At 42.8% G+C, this 21765-nt stretch overlaps 3 protein-coding genes across 5 annotated transcripts in view; 2 read left to right on the forward strand and 1 right to left on the reverse strand.

The window, feature by feature from the left end:
• The window catches only part of BRWD3 (bromodomain and WD repeat domain containing 3), a 54149-nt gene extending 45158 nt beyond the window's left edge, over nucleotides 1-8991 (forward strand). For 2 of the 3 annotated variants that reach the window (XM_061361917.1, XM_061361918.1), the window contains 8 exons: nucleotides 16-97; nucleotides 1508-1564; nucleotides 2093-2233; nucleotides 2479-2631; nucleotides 4828-4991; nucleotides 5558-5655; nucleotides 6137-6295; nucleotides 7489-8991. In XM_061361917.1, coding sequence (XP_061217901.1) covers nucleotides 16-97; nucleotides 1508-1564; nucleotides 2093-2233; nucleotides 2479-2631; nucleotides 4828-4991; nucleotides 5558-5655; nucleotides 6137-6295; nucleotides 7489-8276 — 1642 coding nt within the window. In that variant the 3' untranslated portion in view covers nucleotides 8277-8991. The other variant, XM_061361920.1, reaches the window with a different exon arrangement.
• The window catches only part of SH3BGRL (SH3 domain binding glutamate rich protein like), a 170870-nt gene that overhangs the window by 121873 nt on the left and 27232 nt on the right, over nucleotides 1-21765 (reverse strand). The window lies entirely within an intron of this gene.
• LOC133216910 (syntaxin-1B-like) lies at nucleotides 16402-17516 on the forward strand. Its single transcript, XM_061362010.1, has one exon. It carries the CDS (start codon nucleotides 16585-16587, stop codon nucleotides 17464-17466), a length of 882 nt encoding a protein of 293 aa, XP_061217994.1. The 5' UTR covers nucleotides 16402-16584; the 3' UTR covers nucleotides 17467-17516.

Here is a 21765-nt window from a genome sequence, read left to right on the forward strand (position 1 = left end):
GTTGTTGTCCTGCAGGGATCAGAGTTGTACTGATATATTAGAAATATATAACAAGGTGAAAGCAGAAGATCTAAGCAGTACTGATGAAGAGGAGGAGGTAAGACCGTTAAGTCTGATCATCAGAACTTCTTGCCTTTTTAAATTCAGCACTTGTAAGAAATCTGAGCAAAGATTGTTGTTGAGTCTTTTACTGTATGGGTAGTTGCAGTGAATTTTTGAGATCAGCCTGTTTAAGCCGTTCATGTTGCTCACCTGGGAAATAAGCTCCTTATGTAAGTAAAAATGATTCCTGGAACTGCCTAGCTTTGATCTTCTCTCAGCACATGATGTTTTGGTGTGTGAGGAAGTTTTAGTTGGTAGGGGAAATACAACCTGGAGCGGTTACTCAGGCTGCTGAACCCAAAGGACAGCAGCTCTGCTATTGTTAGCAAGGCACCAAAGCTGGTTTTCTTATGTAATTCTGTGCCATTTCCCACCATTTGTACTGTGGAGTGAAATAATAGGTAGAAACCAAGTTAGGTACCACTCACTTTAACTTTTTCTCTCTCCTTACCTTCTCCCCTTGAATGCAGTTTGTAAACAGTTTGAAATGTGCTGTAGTTCCTGTTGCAAAGAAGTGACATATTATAACCTCCGTCACTTGGTTTTGTTTTACTTTTTCAGTTTTGCTTTCTAGTACACAAGCCAGTGTAAGATTTAATTAGGGGGTTTCTTGTCTTCTCCCTTCCCTAAGACATACTTCATTGTTGCAGCTTTGAAATCCTTAAGTTAAACCTGATGCTGCTTGAAGAACAATATGCTTATGGCTGATGCCATGGTCTTGGATTTATATTACAGAATCATAGAATGATTTGGGTTGGAAATGATCTTAAGATCATCCAATTCCAACCCCCCTGCTGTGGACAGGGACACCTCCCCCTAGACCAGGTTGCTGAATCTATACTGCAATGTAGTAATTTAATTGCATTTATGAAACTGAAGATATATAATGGTATCTATTTTCACAGATTATTAAAAGAGTATTTTGAAGAAAATGAGGGATTTCCTTGACTTAGATAGCAGACCCTCCTTTCCCAACTTAACCTTCTTGTGCCAGTTGTGAATCTCATCTGTTCCATGTCAAAAAATGATCAAAAGTGTCCAAAATTGCTGATATACACCGTTCCTTTATCTCCAGCTTTTCAAAGACCTGCTTTATAATGTGCTTTGGTTTATAAAGTGTTCATCTTAAGGACTCAGCATTCATACTTCTTACATGGTTTATATATAATTTTTATGGAAGAAAACTTGGAAAAGAGATGAAACAGCTTATCAACCCAAGTTCTTATTTTTTTAAGTTATGTAAGTTCTAGTTTGAAACTAGTTTCTGGTTTTCTTGATTCGTTTGTTGCATTTGACTAGTTTAAAATTGTGTTTGTTGTTGGTATCTGGTTTTTAACTTTTATTTTTTTCCATGGCTGGGGCTGTGTGCAACTTGCGTGTGTGTAATCATTACCATTGCCTTTAGGTGGCAGAAGTAGATGAAGATTCAGATGCTCCAGGAACTTCCTCTGGAAAAAGACGAGTGAGTAAACGTTTCTGCTGGGTCTGGCTTGTGAAGGGAGATAGACCAAGTACTGAAACACTCATTTAGGTCTGGAATGGTCTAAATTTGTCATAGCTGACAGTCTGTAGGACTAACTGTGAATTCAGTTGCATGTACATATGAGTGTTGGCAGACTAAGGAAGTTATCGTGCAGGAAAATTTATTGCTGAAGAATCTCTTTTTTTTAAAATTTGATCTGAAAGACACTAGAACAGATTCCATTTTCAGTCAAATTTGGATGAAAGCTGATAAAAATAACAAGGCTGGATCTGAAATACTTCATACCTCTCATGGGTTTGAGTGGTTCTGTGTTACCAGAAAAGGCATATTTCTGCAATTTGCATACTGCGTATTGTTGTGCCATCAGCTACGCTTTCATCTTAACTGCAATTCTGGTTTTAATTGTGGAAATCTGCTTTGAGTCAGAAAGCTGGTAAATTAATGGGAACTGAAATTGAAAAATATGAATAGTCTGAAAAATTATGAAATACCTCTGTTCCCCTGCAGGTAAGACGACGAATAAAAAGGCAGCCCATGAAAGCAAGTCCTGATGCTTGGAAAGAACAATGCAAGCAGTTGTTAAACCTGATTTATGAAAGAGAGGACTCTGAGCCTTTTAGACAGCCAGTTGATCTCTTCTCCTACCCTGTAAGCACTCCTTCTATATGCAAAATTTAATCCTTTGGCAAAGCATGCATGTTGGGCATGTTTCTCACCTCTCCCTTTAGGAGCTGGAACAAACCATGTTCTGCGCACTGATGTTTTCAGAGAATTATCTGCAGTAACTCTCAAGTAGAAATCATTACTTGAGCCGCTGTTGTGGATGAACACTTAGGTACTTTTATTGCTGTAGGACTTGGCAGCCCTTATTTTTTACTTGTGTATTCTTACAGGATTATCGAGATATTGTAGACACTCCTATGGACTTCAGCACTGTGAAAGAAACGTTGGAAGCAGGAAACTATGTTAGCCCCTTGGAATTCTACAAAGATATTCGTTTAATATTCTGCAACTCTAAAGCTTACACTCCTAATAAAAAGTCTCGAGTAAGTAATAAATATTAATGCCTTCTTTGCAAAAACTCTGGCTTCACATGGATACAGTGTGTGGAATAAGGTCTGTGTCTGAAGAGCAAAGCACTGCACTGTGAAATAAAAATAAGTATTTTATGTCAATTCTGGGAGCTATGGTTACAAATTTGCTTTGTTCTGCTCATGCAGATCACTTTGGAATTTTATTTTCATCTGAACTTAAAGGTTCTCAGAAACTGTTGATGCAGAATAGAATTAGAGCAGTTGATGTGTTCAAAATATACTCAAAATTCTGTCTACTTTTATGTTTCCAGACGTTAAATTGTACTGACCTTATTATTGTAAGGAAAAGCTGCGTATTCAATAAGATGCTTAAGTTGTGACAAAATCACTTCTCTGAAACACATCATTTAGGATAGATAAGGTGGCTGGTCAGAAAGTTGCCTAATATTTCTTGTGTGGAAACAGCAGCACTTATAAACTACTAAGAAATGTGGGACTAGACAGAGACACTTAAAGTAATAATAAAATACAGTACAAAACAATAATACATAGAATTTAATATTATCATAGAATTTTCATGTGGCATCTAACATGGTGTGACACAAGGTGGTGTCACGCAGGAGAAGGAGCAGAGTGTGGTGCAAAGAGCATTCAGTGCGAGTGTTAAAGGTATTGGATGGGAGGAAGCAGGAGGTTGAGCAACCTTACTCATCATTTGAGGAGTAATTGTCTTAGCTCATCAGTGGAATGACTACTACTGTGTTTTGTGTAAGCAGGACAATGAGAGTAAGCCTGAAATAGGCTGGTGTTGTGGGAGAAGGTGTTCGTGAGTGTGAGAGAAAGCACAAAGTTGCCATTGCTGAAGGTAAATTGAACTCATGGTGTTGAATAAGGGCTGAAAGGTGTGCTGTGAGTGAGCTCTGCAGGTAAAGATCAATAACATTTGCTCACTTTAGTAGAAGGGAAATCAGTAGAGGATTGCAAGAAGAAAAGTGACTCAAGGGTGTTTCATGTGTGCTTGGCATCAGAGTAATCTTGGTGAGTTATTTACTGCTGCCTGCTCCCTGGGAGCTTCCTTGCGTATTAATAACTGAACAGCTTGTGAGTCAAGTCCCAAATTACTTTAATAGAGTGGCCCATCAATATCCATTTGTTTAAATACTGTGAAGCATCTCAGTGAGGTGATCCTTGCTGGAGAGCTGGGGCACACAGCTGGGCCTTCTGCCACTGCAGGTTCTTATGCTGCCAAATGTGAGCCAGCGTCCTGAGGTTTTCTAACCCATTTTGCCATCTTAGCAACAGCAGTGTGAATGGAGGCAGGAAAGATAGGGTTCTACATACCAGCACTGAAGAAAGAGACATTGCCCAAATACAAGGGTCTGGTCAAAAATTAGGTTACATGAATGTAAAGAAAACTCTTTGTCAAAGAGATTTTATGTTCAGACAGGCTGCAGGAAATGGGAGGATGTCTGAGTGTAAGATAACATTTCCTTGATGGTGTTTATACAATTTTCAGAAGACTGGATGCATCAGAAGGGTATGAGTATGAGGAAGGAATCAAGAACTTTGTTTGTCTTATGCCAGGTTTGAACTATTAGTTTGTCAAGACTTAAATACACCCAACGTAAAATCTTGAACAGAAGTAAATACAGTCTGAAACATGGAGAAGTAGCCAGGAGTGAATTTGTGAATGAGGCTACGCAGAGGGAAGGCCTAGAAAGAGGACAGGAAAACAGTTTAAGGGTTTTGACATCTGGCTTACAGAAACTAGGTTTGAGGATATTTTAGTTGGTTTCTGTGTGCATCTCTGTAGAGGTGGTGTGAGGGTGCATCACTAGGGAATTAAAGCAAAAAACAAAGGTGAGGGAGCAGCAAAGTCTGATTACTTATCTCTTGATACTTCAAGTTATCTTATGACACAGTTCCATGTGTTCTGGAGCTTAATGTTTCAGTAATCTAGATACCCATTTTCCTTTAACCCTGTAAGTATTTTGTACTGTAAGTAATTACATCTTTTTATGAAAACACTTTCTGTTGTGAGAAAATACGTGTACCGTAGAAGGAAATTAAAGAACCTTGTAGCTGAATGTCACCATGAATTTTTCTTCTGTGCTACAAAGTGTGGGTATCTCTGTGATTATTTTTTTTCTTCCTTGATGTTCTAGTTATGCAACTTCTAATAAGTGTGATGATGCTTTCTCACTCCAGATTTACAGCATGACACTTCGACTATCTGCCTTATTTGAAAATCATATGAAAAATATCATCTCTGAGTACAAGTCAGCAATGCAATGTCAGAAGAGGAAAAGGACACGGTACCGAAAACGGCTAAGAAGCAGTAGCAGTTCACCCTCAACTAGCAGAGCATCTAGGTAACATAATGCTAGTGGGACTTGCTTTCAGTGTCATTTGAAATGCCAGCGGTAGACTTGCCTTTGTGCATAAGCAGTCAACAACAGTAGGTCTCCTTTCCTGGTGCAGTTGCTCTATTAGGTAATACAATCATGAGCTCAAATTCCATGCTCAATCTATAGTTTGTGCATAATTCTAGTAAGTGGAAGACTTCATGATTAAAAGTATTCCCTCTGGAGGAAATGGAAGACAAGTTTCTTTTGGCTTTGTTTAGTAACTCTTGAAAAAAAGTGTTGTATAACACTTTGCTGACTTGTGTATAATACATTATGTAAGTAAACAGGGTATTTGTTTTAGAAGGTGAGATAAAATATTGTTCTTGCAAACTCATATGCCTGTAGCAAACAGAATGATATTGTAACTATTTTTAGTGTTACTACACCTGTGCAAGTACTGGGAAAGAGATCACTTACGTTATGCATTTGCTTCAGAAAGCAAGGAACTTTGCAGGGAAAATTGGTTTTGTATTTGAGTCTTTTGATGCTAACAGTTTTATTTATCTCTTTGGGATATTTTGTGTCTTCAGCCCAAAAGGAAAACAGAAACAAATGAAGATTCAACCTAAACCTAGCCAGAATACCTCACTGCCTTTGACTAGGACTAGCTCTTCAGTTTCATCTCATGGTGAGAAGTTTTTTAAAATGCATCTTTTCTCTTGCAGCAAATAGTATGTGCAGATCAAAGCTTATGTGTCATGGGACACATTCAAAACCCACCTGTTGAAAGAGCAAGTAGCAAGGTCATGGAAACATGTTGTCTGTAGATTGTGCTAGCTGAAATTGGCCCTCCAGCTGTTGGTAAGTTATTGATAGGAGAATAGGGAACATGGGTCTGTCTTGGGTAAGAATTAACCTAGTGAAGAGAGCCTGGACTTTCTGTATGCACGCTTATCTCATGCAAGAATAACAAATACATTAAGTTTACTTTGGATTACACCCCAGGGCTATCTGTTTCTTCATGACTGCAGAGGCAGCTTGGTGAGATAAACATCCAAACTTGGGCTATTAACACAGCTGATACAGAGCCTCCCCAGGACACCTTGCGTTACAATTCTGTAAACAGGGATAAAAGTTACTTTGTCATGTTTGTGGTGTCCTGTCTAAAGTTTCAGATACAGCAGAAGAACCTCTGGGATCAGCCATTGGTGAAGATATGGAGGGTCAGCCATCATCCTCAGGCTCAAATGCACAGAACCGAAGTGGAAATACCATTGACCCAGGGAAAAGTAGACCAATCAGGAGTAAATCTACACCAGTGAAACAAGGTGAGAAGTAATAAGTATTCTCTTATTTGAATGACTGATTTCACTAGAAATATAAGCTGTTGCTTCTGTCTGATGCTTATGATATTCTTGCAGGAGTTTAGCATTATACTGTATTCCCAGACCATACCAAAGAATTGAATTTACATTATTTCTTACAGAACTTTTGTTTGAAGAGTGGCATGCACATGATGCCACATGCCCTTCAGTGAGGTCCTTTAAAATTTCTCTGCATGGAAAAGCTTGATTGCTCTTAAACTTCTGAAGTATTACAGTCCTTCAGGAATTACAAAAAGCAAAGCAAACTGAAGGAACCCTTCCTAAAACCTTGGCCTTTTATTAATCAAATTGAAAACAAGGATGAAAAAGTTTTAAAGAATTTCAATGTTTTTATCATAATCAAGACTAAATGGTTGTGAATAGAAGGGGAATACTGTTTGTAAACTATAGTATATTGTCTCTGGGACCTATTAATCAGACTTTCCAGTGAGGTAGCATTGAATGAGCATTGGCTAAAACCCTGAGGCCTTTGTCAAGTCCATACTACTGTAGTGTAGCAGTGTTGTGTGTTGCAGGTGAGCTTTTAGTATCCTGTACCTAAGATCATATTTAATCTTCAGTATCAGATTCGTAACTCTGAAAACATGTAGTATTTTGGATCCCAAGCCAGCAAGATATTTTGTACTTTTTTAAATTAAGTGAGCTTTCTTGGGTTATTTAGTGTCTTGAAATTTTGCTTACCAGAAGTGTTCCCTGGACTAAGCCTTTTAAGAACATGCATTTGATGGGGAATAGATACTGCTTGCACAGTGTTATTTTAACGTTTGAAATGGATTTCAGAGAGCTTTTCTGCCTTGGCACCCTAGGAAGGATTCATATGGCTTAATGTTAGATACCTGTGTCTAACCTACTCACTGGGCTCCTTTGTTGACTGGATCTTTTCTGAACTCCTAGTCAAGAGAGTTTTCAGTCCTTGCTTCCAGATGAGATGAACTGTGTTTGCTTGCATGGTATGTTTTCCCCTTAGAGCACCTGGTTGTCTTCACAGCATATAAAGGTCATCTGTGGTGAGCAGGTCAGAGGTGGATCATCCCTAGAGCACACCTTGAAGGCAAATGAGGCAAATCCCACTTTTTATATCCTCTTTGGCTCAGGTGTGATGATGATAACCAATAGGGTTATTTTTGTTTGCTTAGATCACTCTCCTGATGGACCACTTACAAATGGTGATGGCAGAGAACTTCGGACAGGAGTCAAGAGGAAGTTAGTAAGTGCATCAGAAGAAGATGAGCACCTGGAGGAGGTGGAGGAAGAGGAAAAGAAAAAGAGAGAATTAAAGGAAAAATCTGGTTTATCTTCATCAGAAAGCGGGGAGTCGGGATCCAGTTCAAGTTCTGAAAGCAGAAGTGGCTCTGATTCAGACTCTGAATCAACATCTAGAACAGATCAGGATTACATTGATGGAGACCATGACTACAGCAAAGTTGTGCAATCCAAAAAACCCAAAAGAAAAATCAAAAGAAAACTCACTGGTGGGAAACGGAATTGGCAGGGCAGGGGGACAGGGAGGCGAGGTAGATGGGGGAGGTGGGGGAGATGGAGCAGAGGGGGAAGAGGTGGTAGAGGTGGAAGAGGCTGTGGCAGAGGAAGAGGTGGTGGCAGGGGAGGAAGAAGAGGCCGAGGAGGCAGAGGAGCCTCGCGAGGAGCCACCAGAGCGAAACGTGCCCGAATTACAGATGATGAGTTTGAAAACCTGTTTGGAGGACAGTTTGGTGAAAACGTGTTTGGAGGGCGGTTCAGTAGACCGCCTCGAATCAAAACAAGGAATGAGGGCAGGAGAACTGTCTTGTACAATGACGATTCTGATAATGACAATTTTGTGCACACCGAGGATCCGTTGAACCTTGGTACTTCCAGGTCAGGCAGGGTGCGGAAAATGACAGAAAAAGCCAGGGTCAGCCATCTCATGGGATGGAACTATTGACAGATGAAAAACTTTGGAACAATTTTAAAAAAGAACTTCAATGGCCTTCTACTGCAGGGATTTTACCAGAAAAATCTACCAAGCAAGTTGTGCGGGGACTCCACTCACCTTTCACAGTGGTGCTTTTCCATTATGTCAGTTTGTGTTTGTTTTAAAACTTCAGATCGCCACACTTCATTGGTCAAAACAAGCCTTATTCATTAGGCCTTAAATTACAGAAATTCTTCCCCACACACTACAAGTTCATCACATTAAAGAGGCTTCCAGCTTCTCGATAAGAACATGACATTTTGAATCACAATTACAACTTCTCTCCCTTGTTTTGTTTTTGTATTATAGAAATAGCACCTTCTTACAGAGTTTTTATGTGGTTTCTGCCATAAATCCTTATACACAGTAATAATTATGACTTTTGCACAATACACCAATCCTAAAGGCAGCTATAAAATGTTTACAGTTTCTATATTGTAAGAAGGATCTGGATTATTTTAATCTTCCCAGGCCAAACGTTCATGAATTGTGCTGAACTGAAGTATGTCTATACTACAGTTACGGGGGTCCTGATGTGCTTTCTATCGGTTCTTTATTCATGTAAAAAGTGACAAAGGGTTGGTGCCTTGTAAATATGTAGCAAACCTTTGATGTGGTGTGTCCTATGTGTGCATTAACTTTATTAAAAAGAGAATACTTGAGAAGTATGAATATCTAGACAAAAGGTGCCAAATGCAAAAGTTACTTGCATCTATTTTCTTTTTGTCCTCTCATATTTTTATAGTATTAATAGAGATTGTGCAGCTAAGGGGTAACTTCAACATTTGAAAGGTTCCTCCTCTTCAAAGAGTAACGTGATTTTTGATAGTAGCTCAGCTACCTCTATTTACAACTACTGGAAACTTAAAAGAAAATAGATGCTATTATTCAGTACATGTTGAAGAAGAGGCAAGAAGGAGCATAGAGGGCTAGAATGGCTTGTGAAGTTGTGGAGTAACTACATCTTCATTATATTGACACAATGAAAACAGTCGTTATCTGGGTTTTCAGAAGCATGATGTTAGCAGATGGTGATTTGTTTGTTTAGACAGGCTGACTGCCTCCCACATGTTTCTGCTGCCACTTGCTTGGTGCAAATCTGTGTGTGGTTTAATTTGCCCCTCGAAGGTGATGAGGGAGTTGAACGGAGCTGTGGTGCTCTGGTGGCAGTATGGAGAAGCTCCTGGTCACTTCCTCCAGATGAACTCTTGTGTCTAAAGCTTCCAGAAGAAAATTCATGTTGCACTGTACTCTTGTTAAAATGCTAACTTGAAAACAGAAATTGTTTTGGTAGTAATAGTACAGTATGTGACGATGTTTGTAATCTTGCTCTTTGATGAATGGAAAGGTGCTTGGCATGGGCTGAGCTGAGGATGAGTGGCCTCTTGCTTCATAGGCTGGAATATATATGGGACTTCAGTTTTCTCCCGTTGTCTAAATGAGTCTGACAGTTCTCACTTGGTTAAGAGAGTGAGTTAGATTCCATAGAGAGAAGAAACCCAAAAAGAGATTAGAAAGTTTTGGTGGAGTTTTTCCAAGTTTTTGGTTTTCTTAAACTTTCATCCAGTATCCTTAAGTTCTGCCATGCACAGCTTGGTCAATAATTCTGGAAAACCTCAGGCAGCAAAGAGTGACCCATGTATATTCTAAGATGAAGAAGGAGTTTAATTTTTGACTTTCTATATTAAGCACTAGCTATTTTATCTCGCTTTCCAAAAATTCTAGTTAGATGCAAAATGACTTGAAAAAATGCAGAGGTTTAGTTTTCTGAAGGAGGAGAGTATATCCTAAATCACTCAGAACATTAGTATGAGTTTATGGTACAGTACAAAAAATCACACTTTTAATTTTGTAACAAATGTTTTGAATTGGCCGTGATCTGTTTCTGGACTTCATTTAGTTGTGTTTTGATGGGAGGGTGAGGAATTGCAGAGACTCTCCTAGTTCCTTATTGGGCTTTAAAATATAAACACCTGTCCTATCATCTCTCTCATATATATGTATATATATATACACACATATATATTTATAAGAAATGTATTATTTGTTCAACTGATTGGTCCTTCTACGTATGGTAACCAGGAATAGCATGTATGCATCAGTTCATAGTCAGATTCACACCCCTTCTAGATCAGTCCCGTTGAGCTCATGTAGACACTAGGGTTTCTGTTCTAAAGCCTGAAAATCTTGAAATGCAAAAGAAATGCTTTTCATATATTTCTGACTGGCCGAAGATCCACTTACTTATTTATTTTGTGTAGGGGTTGGGGAGAGAGAAAATGTGGATTCCAGAGAAATCATAAGTTTGTGTATTTTAGCAGCAATTAGAATAATATTAAATATGTTCTTAAATGTATCTTTTCTATGTAATGAAGTACTGTGAAGATAACAGTGAAGCATCACTTTGCTGTGGCGTAAGTATTAATCAAAAGTGTTACATGATTAAGAGTTAGACAGCAGGGTGTGCTAGAACAACAGAACTATCGCTTATTGTAAAAAAAAACAGCGGCTTTTTTTGTGCATGATAACCTTTTATAAGCATGAGAGAAATAACTTGGGTTTAGAGATGTTATTTTTACTTGATTTTGTATCTGGGTTCTTTCTCTGAGTTAGGCAATTGATTTCTCGTAGCCTCGTTCCGTGGAGTTGTAGCTTTGTAGTAACTTAGACACTTTTTCTCAAACCCCAAATCCTATCGGGAGCCACTTGTAGTTGCAGAAAACTTAGTGTCAGCCCAACTGGTGCAGCAGGAGCAGTACAGTGGTTTAAATCTTGTACCCTCTCACTCCCTGATCCAGAGCCTGGGTGCTCAGCCAGCACCTCACTAAGCAGGCAAGCTCCTGGTCTGCCCGGCGTGTTGCAGACTCAGGACCATAGTCTTTCTCCTTGCACTTTTAACAAAAAACCCTAAGACTCTGCCTAAGCATAAGGTTTGAAGGTCTGATTATCAGATTCCCAATGGCAGACAAGGCATGCGGGCAGGCCAGGGTGTCCCCTGCTGCTGCTGCAGGGTCAGTGCTTGCACATTGGTGCTTCAGAGCTGTGCAGACTTGTGTGATCCCTCTTCCGAGTTGCTGGAGCACTTGAGCCATTCAGAGACACCTTGGAAAACAGGCCTTTACTATCAGCAGCGTGTGAGCCCATGCGCTCCATCCTCTGGAAATGGGGCTGAACATCTTGTTGTGTGCACCTTTGTCTGCAGATTGCTCCTAACTACAAATCCTTTGGCCCTGAGTGCTCCTGTTTCTTCCCGGATCAGGGCATGAATGGCAAAGCGTATTTTGCAGTAGTGATGTGCTGTTGTCTCAGTTCAGCCCAAACTTTGCCTGCTTTTTATTCTCTTTATCGCCTTTTGGTTTTCCTCTTTACCACGCTCCACCTCTCTTCTTTCACTTCCCTTTATTGCTCCTCTAGGCTATTTATGATACTGTTTCAGGAACTTAGGATATCTTAAGGAATTTTTATTTTGGCTAGACTGTAGGATTTAATTCTATCTTGTTTCCTCAAGACTTTATGTATATTTTAGATCTGCCTTACTTTACTTACTAGCAACACTCCCAAATTGCTGGGAGTGAATTTAACGAAGATTGGAAGTTTGAGGGCTGGCTTCTTGACTGCTCTGGGGCCATCTGTAACCTGTGTGGAAACACTGCTGGATCAGAACAGGCAGCACGTGACTTCCCTTGCTCAGGCATGGGCAATTGCAGGGAGCATGGCAGTGGAACTACTAACTCCATTTGTGCTTCCTTACACATGGCTGTGTACAACAGCACTTAGTTCCACCTGGTCTCCCTTACCACGCATGCTCCGTGTCTCCTGAATGACTCCTTTTTTCCCTTGCTATAAGAATAATTGTTAACTTGTAGAATTCATGTGCTTCCAGCCTCATGAGGAATTTCTATTCTAAATAACCCATGAAACTTTTATGTTGGCATTTGAACTTCGATGGGTCTGGGCAGTTTTATCACTCCTCTGTCTTTCCATCACTCCTTTCCCCATAAACCAAGCAGAGGCCACCCCGTTACCGCAGTCAATCCTACTGTGCACATAAGCTAAATAGCATCACAAAGAAATAATTTGTGGAGGATTTTTGGCTGCTTAAAATGTTGCATCCTGTTGCATATTTTAATTTCCCCTAAATGTTTCCTTCAGCATGCACATCGGCTGCTTCTCCCGCACAGAAGCAGAAGGACTGTGCAGTACGCAGAGCACTGACAAGAGCTGACTCTGGGTGCGTCGTAAAGAGAGTTTCCAAATAACTTAAGAAATGTGGAAAGGCAAACGACAGTGTGTTGCTTTTGACAACGTTTGGAGGCTCTCTTAACTGCAAAAGGCAAGATGAACCTCAACAAGCACTTGAAAATGCTGCTTCTGAGTGTCTCCAGAATGTTTGTGACAACTGTTCAAAATCACATAGTAGTAACACGAGAAAATAAGTTTAAATGGCTAGTTTTGGATAAGAATTTGATTAATACTTCCCCTTTATACTGAGCAGTGAATGACAGGGAAGACTGAATAGCTGGAGGTTTGCGGGTGTCTGCGGCCCTGGCGTGGCGTGTCCTGCAGTCGTTGGTCTGCGTCCTGAATTCAGTGTTTTAAAAATCCATTTGTGTGTTTACATTTCCTGACGTGGTTTTATTTTTTCTTAAACCATCATGCAGAGTTTTATACAGTGCAGATTATTTACCTGATAGAGCGAAGGAGCAGTTAACAATCCATGGGTAAATCTATACTTAGTATTGTAGGGAGCTGTCATTGTGTTCTTACAAGTATGTATTATAGAAAATTACTGCGCATGTGCGATAGATAATTTTCAGATATTAGTATATCAGAGGTTTACACATTGAAAAAAGAAATCTCCTTTATGTACAGTAAGTAACAGCCTGCAAAATTTAGTCTAAAAGTTGTCTTTTTTAGTCTTAGAAATGCAAAGACCTGTTGGAAGCTTGTACATTTTTAATGTCATGTTCAGCCCACAGCAAACGTACACAACTGTGCTATGAATCCCTGAAAAATTAGATTTCCAGTGGAATTGCTGTCTCAGCCTTAACTCTAGTATTATAAAAATGGTGCTTAAATACATTTATGTGCATGGATGTGGGTACCTGATAAGTGTGTGAGAATTTCAAGGAAAACCGAGCAGCTTAGTGCTGCCCTTGCGAGTTAGTACTTCCTGGCAGATAATTGCAGTCACATTTGGGAACTGACAAATGTGTAAATACTTGGGAAATATTTAAACCAGTGCACAGCTAAGAGCAGTTTCTCAGTGTTGGGTTATTTAATTGGCAAACGCTGCAGTTCTCCTGATTTCTGGCTCTGTTGGAAGCAGGCGGGATGGCAAAGGAGCTGCTCTGGTGGCTGCAGAGCCAGGGTCCTGCCTGAGTGTTGGCAGGAGGGGCTGGGGTTCCCACCTGCATCACGGCTGTCTAGCTCCTTGGCAGATAAACTCCAAATCCTCCATTTCTCTTCCCCAAAACACCTCCTCAGAGAGTGGTGGCTGCTCGGCTATTTTCAGAAATCAACATCTGATGACTATTCTGTAGAAATACTAACACAGGCTTGTCATTCCTCCATGAGTCATTATAGCAGACTTCATTTCCAAACACCCATTGATGTTGGCGCGATGAAATTCATGTGGTTTAGACTCTCCAGGTCACGTTCTGGATGATTTATATTACTCCAAAACATGCAAAAATCTATTAGAACGATGTCTACTTTCTATATTGATTTTTTTTTTTCCAGGTGATATTTATGCCCATATCTTCACATCCGCTATCTCAGGTCCCTTTAAATGAATACTTCAGGGATTTTGATGCCACTTGTTGGCAGACCAAATGTAATATTTATATGCAATGAGCTGTTAGTTTTTGTATTGTACAAATGTAAATTTGTAAAGATTTTTTTCTAGAGTTTTTTTGAAGTCACTTATGTAATCTAGGATGTTTCATTTTCCAGCTGTGGGGATTGTCATAATAAAAAAAGAGAGAAACTCTTACTTTGGTTTTGCATTACTTAATAAGTAGTTTAGACATGAAGAAGACTGAAAAACACTTAAAATGAAGGTTTTGACATCAAAAGAAAAATGCTTTTTGATTCAACTGGATAATTTTATGCTTATTGAAAAGGAAAGTTTTATAAAGTTGATACAGAAACTTCTGTAAACTGCAGATCTCGAGGAGGACAGGACAGAGCCCCTCACCTTTGCTAAAAGCAAGCGCGAGGTCTCACTGGGGGTGGGTCACCCAAATCATTGTCAGATCTGGCTCCAAAGTACCATTTTCCTGGGCAAAAATAGAGGAACAGCTGATGCTTTCTTGGGAAACTATGTGAAAAATGCTGTGCAGAGCGATAGGACTTGTGCAGAGCAGCACCAGAGCAGGTGAGGAGGAGGAGGAGGAGGTGAAGGTATCTGGGGGAGATTCCTCCTGACACTGCAGGACACTGATGGGTTCAGGCATTGAGATCTGGTTCCAGGAGGAGCTTGCACCTATTTCTGAGTACTTAATGCCAAAGAAAGAACTACTCCTTTTTCATCATTGCTCTTGTTAAATAGCAGTGATAATATTGTTCTAGCAGGGCTTTTCCAACAGAGATGGATGGTGTAATGCTGCCTTGGCGGCATGGCCAGCACAGGCTGGGGGCTACCGGGGGTCCTTGGCTCAGCCAGGGGCAGGTGAAGACCCTCACGTGCGACAGGGCTGCCCCAGTGTGAGCAGGGAGGGGTTCGGGGCTGTCTGACCCCCACTGCACACAAGCTTTAAAGCCATCATCAGGCACAAGTGATTTCATACTCAACAATGACTGTTAGAGGTACCCAAGGAAGACCAGCCTGTCTGTGGTTTAAAGCCTTCAAAGTTACAGTTTGGCTGCCCTCAAGCTTATCCTGCCATGTCCCGCTCTTGCACACACTACTTTGCTTTTTCCCCATGTTAACCTCCTGACTTCCTTGGCATTTTACTGCACTGATTCAAATGGTCTGAATGGCAGTTCCTCCCAGACGTGAATGGGTATCTTCTTTTTCACACAGCGCTCAAATTCCAGCCCCCAGGAACAGAAGCTGTGTTTTATTTTCTTTGGCTTCTTGGTTACAGAGAACAAAATCAAACTTATATTGCACCGATGCTGAATACCCACACTAAGTACATCCATCAGTGGCATTAGAGAGAAATTACTCTCCCTTCAGAGCTGCTTTACTTGGTTAAACCAACCTTTGCTGTCACTCCTGTCAATATTATCATAGGTGTGATATCATGCACTTTATACCATCACATGTTTGGGTTATATATATACATGTCATAAAGTATATGATATAAAATACTGATTTGCTAGAGAGCAATTATTCTTCCAAATCACTTTGGAAATGTATTTGATAGAAGTATTCTTTTCGACGGTAACTTTTGCAGATGATTTAGAATGAAACTGTGATTCTTACGTGTTTCAGCAGTGTTTGGATAAACCACTACTGTGCCTGATGTGCAGGGCAGCTGTGCTATCCCAGTGCTCATTTCCAGCCTGGAAACCCTCAAACACCCTCTTCCATCCCTCTGTCAGCTGCTTCCCATGTTCTGGGCACTGCAGTGGTGGTGTTTGCAGGGCACTGTCTGGCTCTCGGAGCCTTGCTGACCCTCGTGAGAGGGGGAAGCCGAGCTTTGCCTCCATGCCAGCTTCTCAAAACAGGCAATGAGACAGCATGGTTTCCCCTCAGCTATCCTGTCCTCATGAGGAGCTGCTTCTTGAGACACGTTATGAGGTGTTAGGTGCTGCGGTGTGTGTTTGAGAGGTGCCCTTTCCCCCTTCGAGGCTGTTTGAACACCTGTTTGGGGGTGCAGGCAGAGATGCCGACACCACAGGGCCCTGCAGCAGGAGGGGAGGCCGGGGGACCCCCTCCTCTGCCCCCAGGAGCCCAGAGGTTGGGGTTGGTTTGCTGGTGAACAAAAGCCCTTTGTCTTGGATCAGACACTGCGCCAGGAGCGCCTGTCCCGTGACATGAGGTGACGCAGGTGCTGACGGTGCTGGCAGCCCTCCCGCCCCAGGCCGCCTTCCTCCTGCTCTGCCTCTCAGCAGAGCCCCTTTCCCCTCCCTGCGGCCGGTGCGGTGCGGTGGGTCCGGCGGGGCGGCTGACGCAGTACGGCCTGCCCTCCTCCATCAGTATTTGCTCTGGTGCCAGGAGGGACGGTTCTAAAGCTCCGGCTGACACAGGGAGCTCCAGCCTCGCACCTCCCCTCGCAGGGCTGATGTGCCACTGTCCCACTGATGGTGCCGGTGGCCGGTGCAGACCATGAGGGACCGGCTGGCGGAGCTGCAGCAGCGAGCCGCAGCCGAGGGCAACCTGCATGAGGATGCTCTGTGCTTCGACAACCCGGTGTTCGCTGGGGACAATGCCAGCCCCGTTAGCCAGGCGCTGCGGGAGGCAGCCGAGCTCTGGCGGGCACTGGAGCGGCTGGAGCAGCTCTCGGAGAGCATCAACAGGACGCAGCAGACGGTGCTGTGCTGCACCTCCGGGGAGAGCATCGCCCGCAAGAAGAGGGGGCTCGGCACTTCCAGAGCTGCCTTCACCTGCGAGGCCATGGCCCTGCAACCCCAGCTGGGCGCTCTGCCAGCAGCACCAGGGGATGGGACGGGGCAAGCAGGGCCCCGCATCCGCCAGACCCAGCAGTGGCTGCTGCTGCGGCGGTACCGCGCCATCCTCGCCCGCCACTACGCCCGGGAGAGCCGCTACCGGCAAAGGCTGAAGGAGCAGCTCGAGAGGCAGGCGGAGCTGGCGGGCATTGACCTGGGCACCGAGGACTTGGACCACCTGGCCAAGAGCCCCGAGGTGCCCCGCATCGTGGGCCGGGACCTGGAGGCAGTCAAGGCCAAGCAGCACCTCGCCATGGCCCAGGCGCGCCAGCGGCAGCTCCTTGACCTGGAAGCGCAGATGGCGGAGCTGCACGGGCTCTTCCTGCGGCTGGAGGGGCTGCTGGCCGAGCAGCACGGGGCCGCTGACAGCGTGGAGCACCACGTCCTGCGCACCCTCGACTACGTCACCCAGAACAGCGGCGAGGTGAAGAAAGCCTTCAAGTACCAGCGGCCATCACGGCTCTCGGCCCTGCTGACGACTGCGCTCAGCATCTGCACCTGCTGTGCCTGCCTGCCCTGTCTCAGCGGGACCCTCCGGTGAGCCCGTGCTGCGGCGGGGTGGCTTCACAGTACCTCTTGCTGATCTTCCCCTGCATCCGTGCCAGAAGCGGTGTCATGAGAGGCTGCTGCTCTCCTGTGCTTCTCGCACGGCGGTGCAGGAGCCATGCACACCTTGCACGGCATCATGGGGACCACGCAAACCTGGTGTGACGGTGCGAGGGCTGTGCACACATTGCATGGCAGCATGGGGACGAAGCGCATCTTCAGTGGTGGCGCAGGGACCGCACGCACCTTGCACAGTAGCATGGGGACCAGGCACATCTTTGGACTACGGCACAGGGGACACGCACACCTTGGTTAATGGTGTGGATGCCGCACTTGGACTGCAGGCGCCCAGAGCACTGCAGTGCCCAACAGAGAAAAACATTTTTAATACTATGAAAAATAACTTATAAAATTTAATGCTTCTTTTTATGAATATTTCAAGAGGGGGAAGCCTGTTGAAGTTTTGTCATGTTTGTTGTTACATGCGAGGGGACCCGATGGCTCCCCACAGAGCAGTGTGGCAGTTCCTGGGGTCAGGTCCCACTTGTCTCGGCCACCCTTAGGTTTATTTTCTTCTTCTAGCTAGGCCTTAATAAAACCATTTCTCAATAACCTCTGGTGTGTGGATGGGTGAGTTATTCCTTGCAGCTGGTAGCCCAAAGTTAAGGAAGAGTGGAAATCAAATGACTTCTGGTTATGTCTATTGGGTTAAATTCTTATGAATCTTTCACAGCTTCATTTACAGGCTGATGAATGCACCTCTTTTTCCCTTTATGGATATCTTCTCTTGACCTGGAAGACTCCCAGCATCAGGAATGTTCATCCCTGTAGAGCGGTGATGCCCGAGGGGCCGGGCTGAGTGGTCTCTGCTCCTGCTGCTTCCTTTGTCCTTTTCTTTGTGAGGGTTAAATGAATATTAGTTCGTCATTCAAAACTTGATGAATGGAAGTTATCTTTTTATTTAATTTTCATTTAAGAAACAGAAACACGACTTTGTTTCTGAGAGAATAAATGTTTTTTTTTCCATTGTGAATTAACCACAATGGAAATCCAGGACAGCATTGGAGGAGGCCAGAGGTTGTGTTTGTGGCTAAAACCTGCACGAATCATGTAATTAAAGATGACCTGAAAATGAAAACATACGCGGGATGCAAATGTGGGCTCTGCATCCCAAATGATGTATGATGTAATGAAGATGGGAATAATGATTTTGTCACCAAACCTTGAAAGAGAAGTGGCCTTTTCTTGGTTCCTCTCCTGTTTGTCCAACAACCCTAAAGGAAGTTTCCCAAAATGGAAATCAAATAAAGGCAGCAAGCAAAGGGTGAGTGTTGTTCAGCACTGCCAGAGGTGCTATGGTGACTCCTGCTCCCAGCCAGCCTCTCCAGCAGGTCCGCTTGCCCTGCCCCATCTCATGTGGTCAGAGACAGGGAAGCACCCTCTATATTGTATATTAAACCCCACATTTAAGGTTCAGATTCCAAAGCAGCCTCCTGGGAAGCACTGACGGCTACTTACAGACTCACAGGACATACAGAGAAGGGGAAAAAAACACTCGGCGAGGTAGGGGAGGTGGCAAATCTGAACGCAGCATAACGTGTTTAACCAACACTCTATGCTAAAGCCTCTCTGCAGAGACAGTGCCGGCCTCGGGAGAGCCCTAGCTGGGGCCACCAGGCAGCATCCAGCTCCAGCAGCCCTGCAGAACCAGTTGAGCCGCTCGGTAAATGTTTATCCATACAGCACAGGAAAAAGCTCTCTGCTATCGTCAGTGCTTCCAGCCCAGGCTGATTCCCAGGGGTTTTCATGGAGCACAATGTCCTCTAGAGCCTGGTACTGGAGTGATGGTCCTCGGGCACAGGCTCCTTTGCTGGTGGGGTGCAGCTTTTCTGCTGGCAGCATGCTCCTCCTTGTGTTTAGAATTTACAGGAAAATAGCCTTGATTTGTGCTACAAGGACCAGTGAGAAGTTAAAGGCGAAAAAGATGAGAAACTTTGCAGCTCTTTCCACTGATGGCTTCAGCAGTTTACAAGACTCTCTGAGTTTAATAATCACGGCTTGTTGGTTTTATTTTCTGATGCTTGGTTGCCTTTCATTAAATATTGGCCTCATATGGAGAGTGATTACTCAATAGCAAAGTAATTAATAATACTGTAATGTGGGCATGAACATTTGACAGGATGGGGAAGTTTCCTTTCTCTTCTCAGTAGAGGTTGGCCCTTCATTTGGAGCACATTTGCTGTATGAATATTCCTGGAGATGATGAAGCCAAGGTGGAGGACCTGCGTTAACCATTCAAAGAATACCCATGAGAGGGCTGTTTTAATTATTTCCCAAATGATCATAAATGTAGAAAGTTCACATTTAAGGGGAAAATAAAGCAAAAGCCAAACATGTCAAGCTACAATCGGGCTACCCAAACCCCTTGGATCTGTTCTGTAATGACATGCTCAGAATGGGGTTCATGAAAAGAGGAACTCTTCAGTAAAATGTGTTAGAAGCTGGCTTAGAGGTACAGAGCCTTTATAACCGTGCTGGCAGCACACACTGCTTTTCAAATGCAAAGTCTTTCAGTTGAAGAAATGTCACCGAAAATAATCTTTTTTTTTAATGAATAAAAAATCTTTTCCTGACATTTAGACAAGAAAATAATTCCAGAACAATTTAATCACTCTCTAGAGCTCTTTTTTTAAGGCGACGTAGGTTACAACAGCCCAACAGTCTGTTGTTCCTGCCCAGAGACCCAGGGAGGACTTGTGCGTACTGGTTCAAACATCGAACTTTTATCCTTTCAACACTGATGATTTTTCATGTCACAACAAAAAACTCCCAAACAGAATTTCTTGTAAATGCATCTTTTTAAAAGTCTCCTGAATGGGAGCTAAGTTCCCTGAGTTCTGTTCAATTTGCAGCATCTCTTTGGCCAAACCTCTGGAAATACATGTTTATTGGAAAAAATGGGGGGGAAGTTGCATGAGTGTTTAGGACTGTAATTCCCTTTTATTGCAGTCCAGTTGCTCTCAAATAACACACAAAAGCAAGATAAACTCTTAATTCAAAATATTTATATGTTTTAATATGAGATGAGAGATTCATTGAATCATATTTTCATTTTCCCATTGAAAACCACCAGCCAATATTTCCACTTCCAGAAATTTTCCAAAAAGCCATTTTTTTTTTGTTCAAAAAGGCTTTTTGTACCAAATCACACTTGGTATTTTTACTCAAGCGCACTTAACGTCAAAGCAGAAATTCATTCGTCTGTGTGGGCTACCAAGTTATTGCATCGCTTCAAAACACATTTTACATCTCATTCACCGATACAAAAATGTGCCAGCAGTTTAAATTGTCTTGATTTGTTTTTCCCCAGTTTTTCCTGTGTTTTCCAGTGAATCAACAACTCTATTCATAGAGCTCATCAGAGCTGCCTGTCTCTGAAAAACGTGGAGATTTGGCTCATAAGCCTTTCTGCAGGAGTAGGAATCACTGCCAAAAAATTTGGGAGAGCCACTTCTTGTCTTTCCAGCAGCAGGCTGGAAACTCCATCCTTGGGTTTTGTGGGCAAATTGGGCTCATGTCAGTGTCATTTAGTGCTGAATTCAACTGGATGTCTTTGCTGTCCCAGCAGCCTGGTCTGCATGGGCAGCATGGAGCAGGCTGCACCTCAATTTTAGATCTTTTTTAATGGCATTTCTCTAACAGGAATGAAATAAGTTGTGTTTTCCAGAGTACAGATATTGCCATTGGATTTCCCTTGCAGGGATAATGTTTGATTCCTTGCCTCTTCCTGCAGTCAACTTATTAAAAATCTACTAGAAATAATTTAGGATGAAGCAGTTTATGTTTTTATGTGTCTCTTTATCTTCGAAAATCCACTCCTTAGGTTTGTGGACCTGCAGTTTTCTGAATGAGAAGTTTCTATGAAGCTTTCTTCAACACTGCCTTCTAGTGGGTCTTCAGGGATGGCACACAGAGTTAGTGGTGATCGTAGTGATGGGGGTAGATTGACAGCAACACACTGCCTCTTCCAGGTGAGACCAAAGCAATTGTACTTTTTGGTGATTTTCTTTGTATTCAGTGCCTTTGCAGCTTTTTCCCCCTTTCTTTTATTAACAATGAACCTCTTCCCATTCATTCAGTAAAATTGCGCCAGCAGAGCCTGAGCAGCTTTGCATGAGAAAGATGACAATGAGCTGCTGTGAGAGGAGTCACGGAATAATCATCTTGTGAGTGCTGAATTCAGGCACCTGGCCAGGAACAAATGGACACGTGGAGAGCAGAATCCTCACGGGTC

The sequence above is a fragment of the Neopsephotus bourkii genome, unplaced genomic scaffold (assembly GCF_033783945.1).
Source record: "Neopsephotus bourkii isolate Nb327-2 ecotype Australia unplaced genomic scaffold, CSIRO-AGI_Nbou_v1 NB_1067, whole genome shotgun sequence".
NCBI classification, from domain to species: domain Eukaryota; kingdom Metazoa; phylum Chordata; class Aves; order Psittaciformes; family Psittacidae; genus Neopsephotus; species Neopsephotus bourkii.

Bases quoted from the DNA above. Each gene is read 5' to 3' on its own strand.
- LOC133216910 (XM_061362010.1), top strand. From the start codon at position 16,585: ATGAGGGACCGGCTGGCGGAGCTGCAGCAGCGAGCCGCAGCCGAGGGC.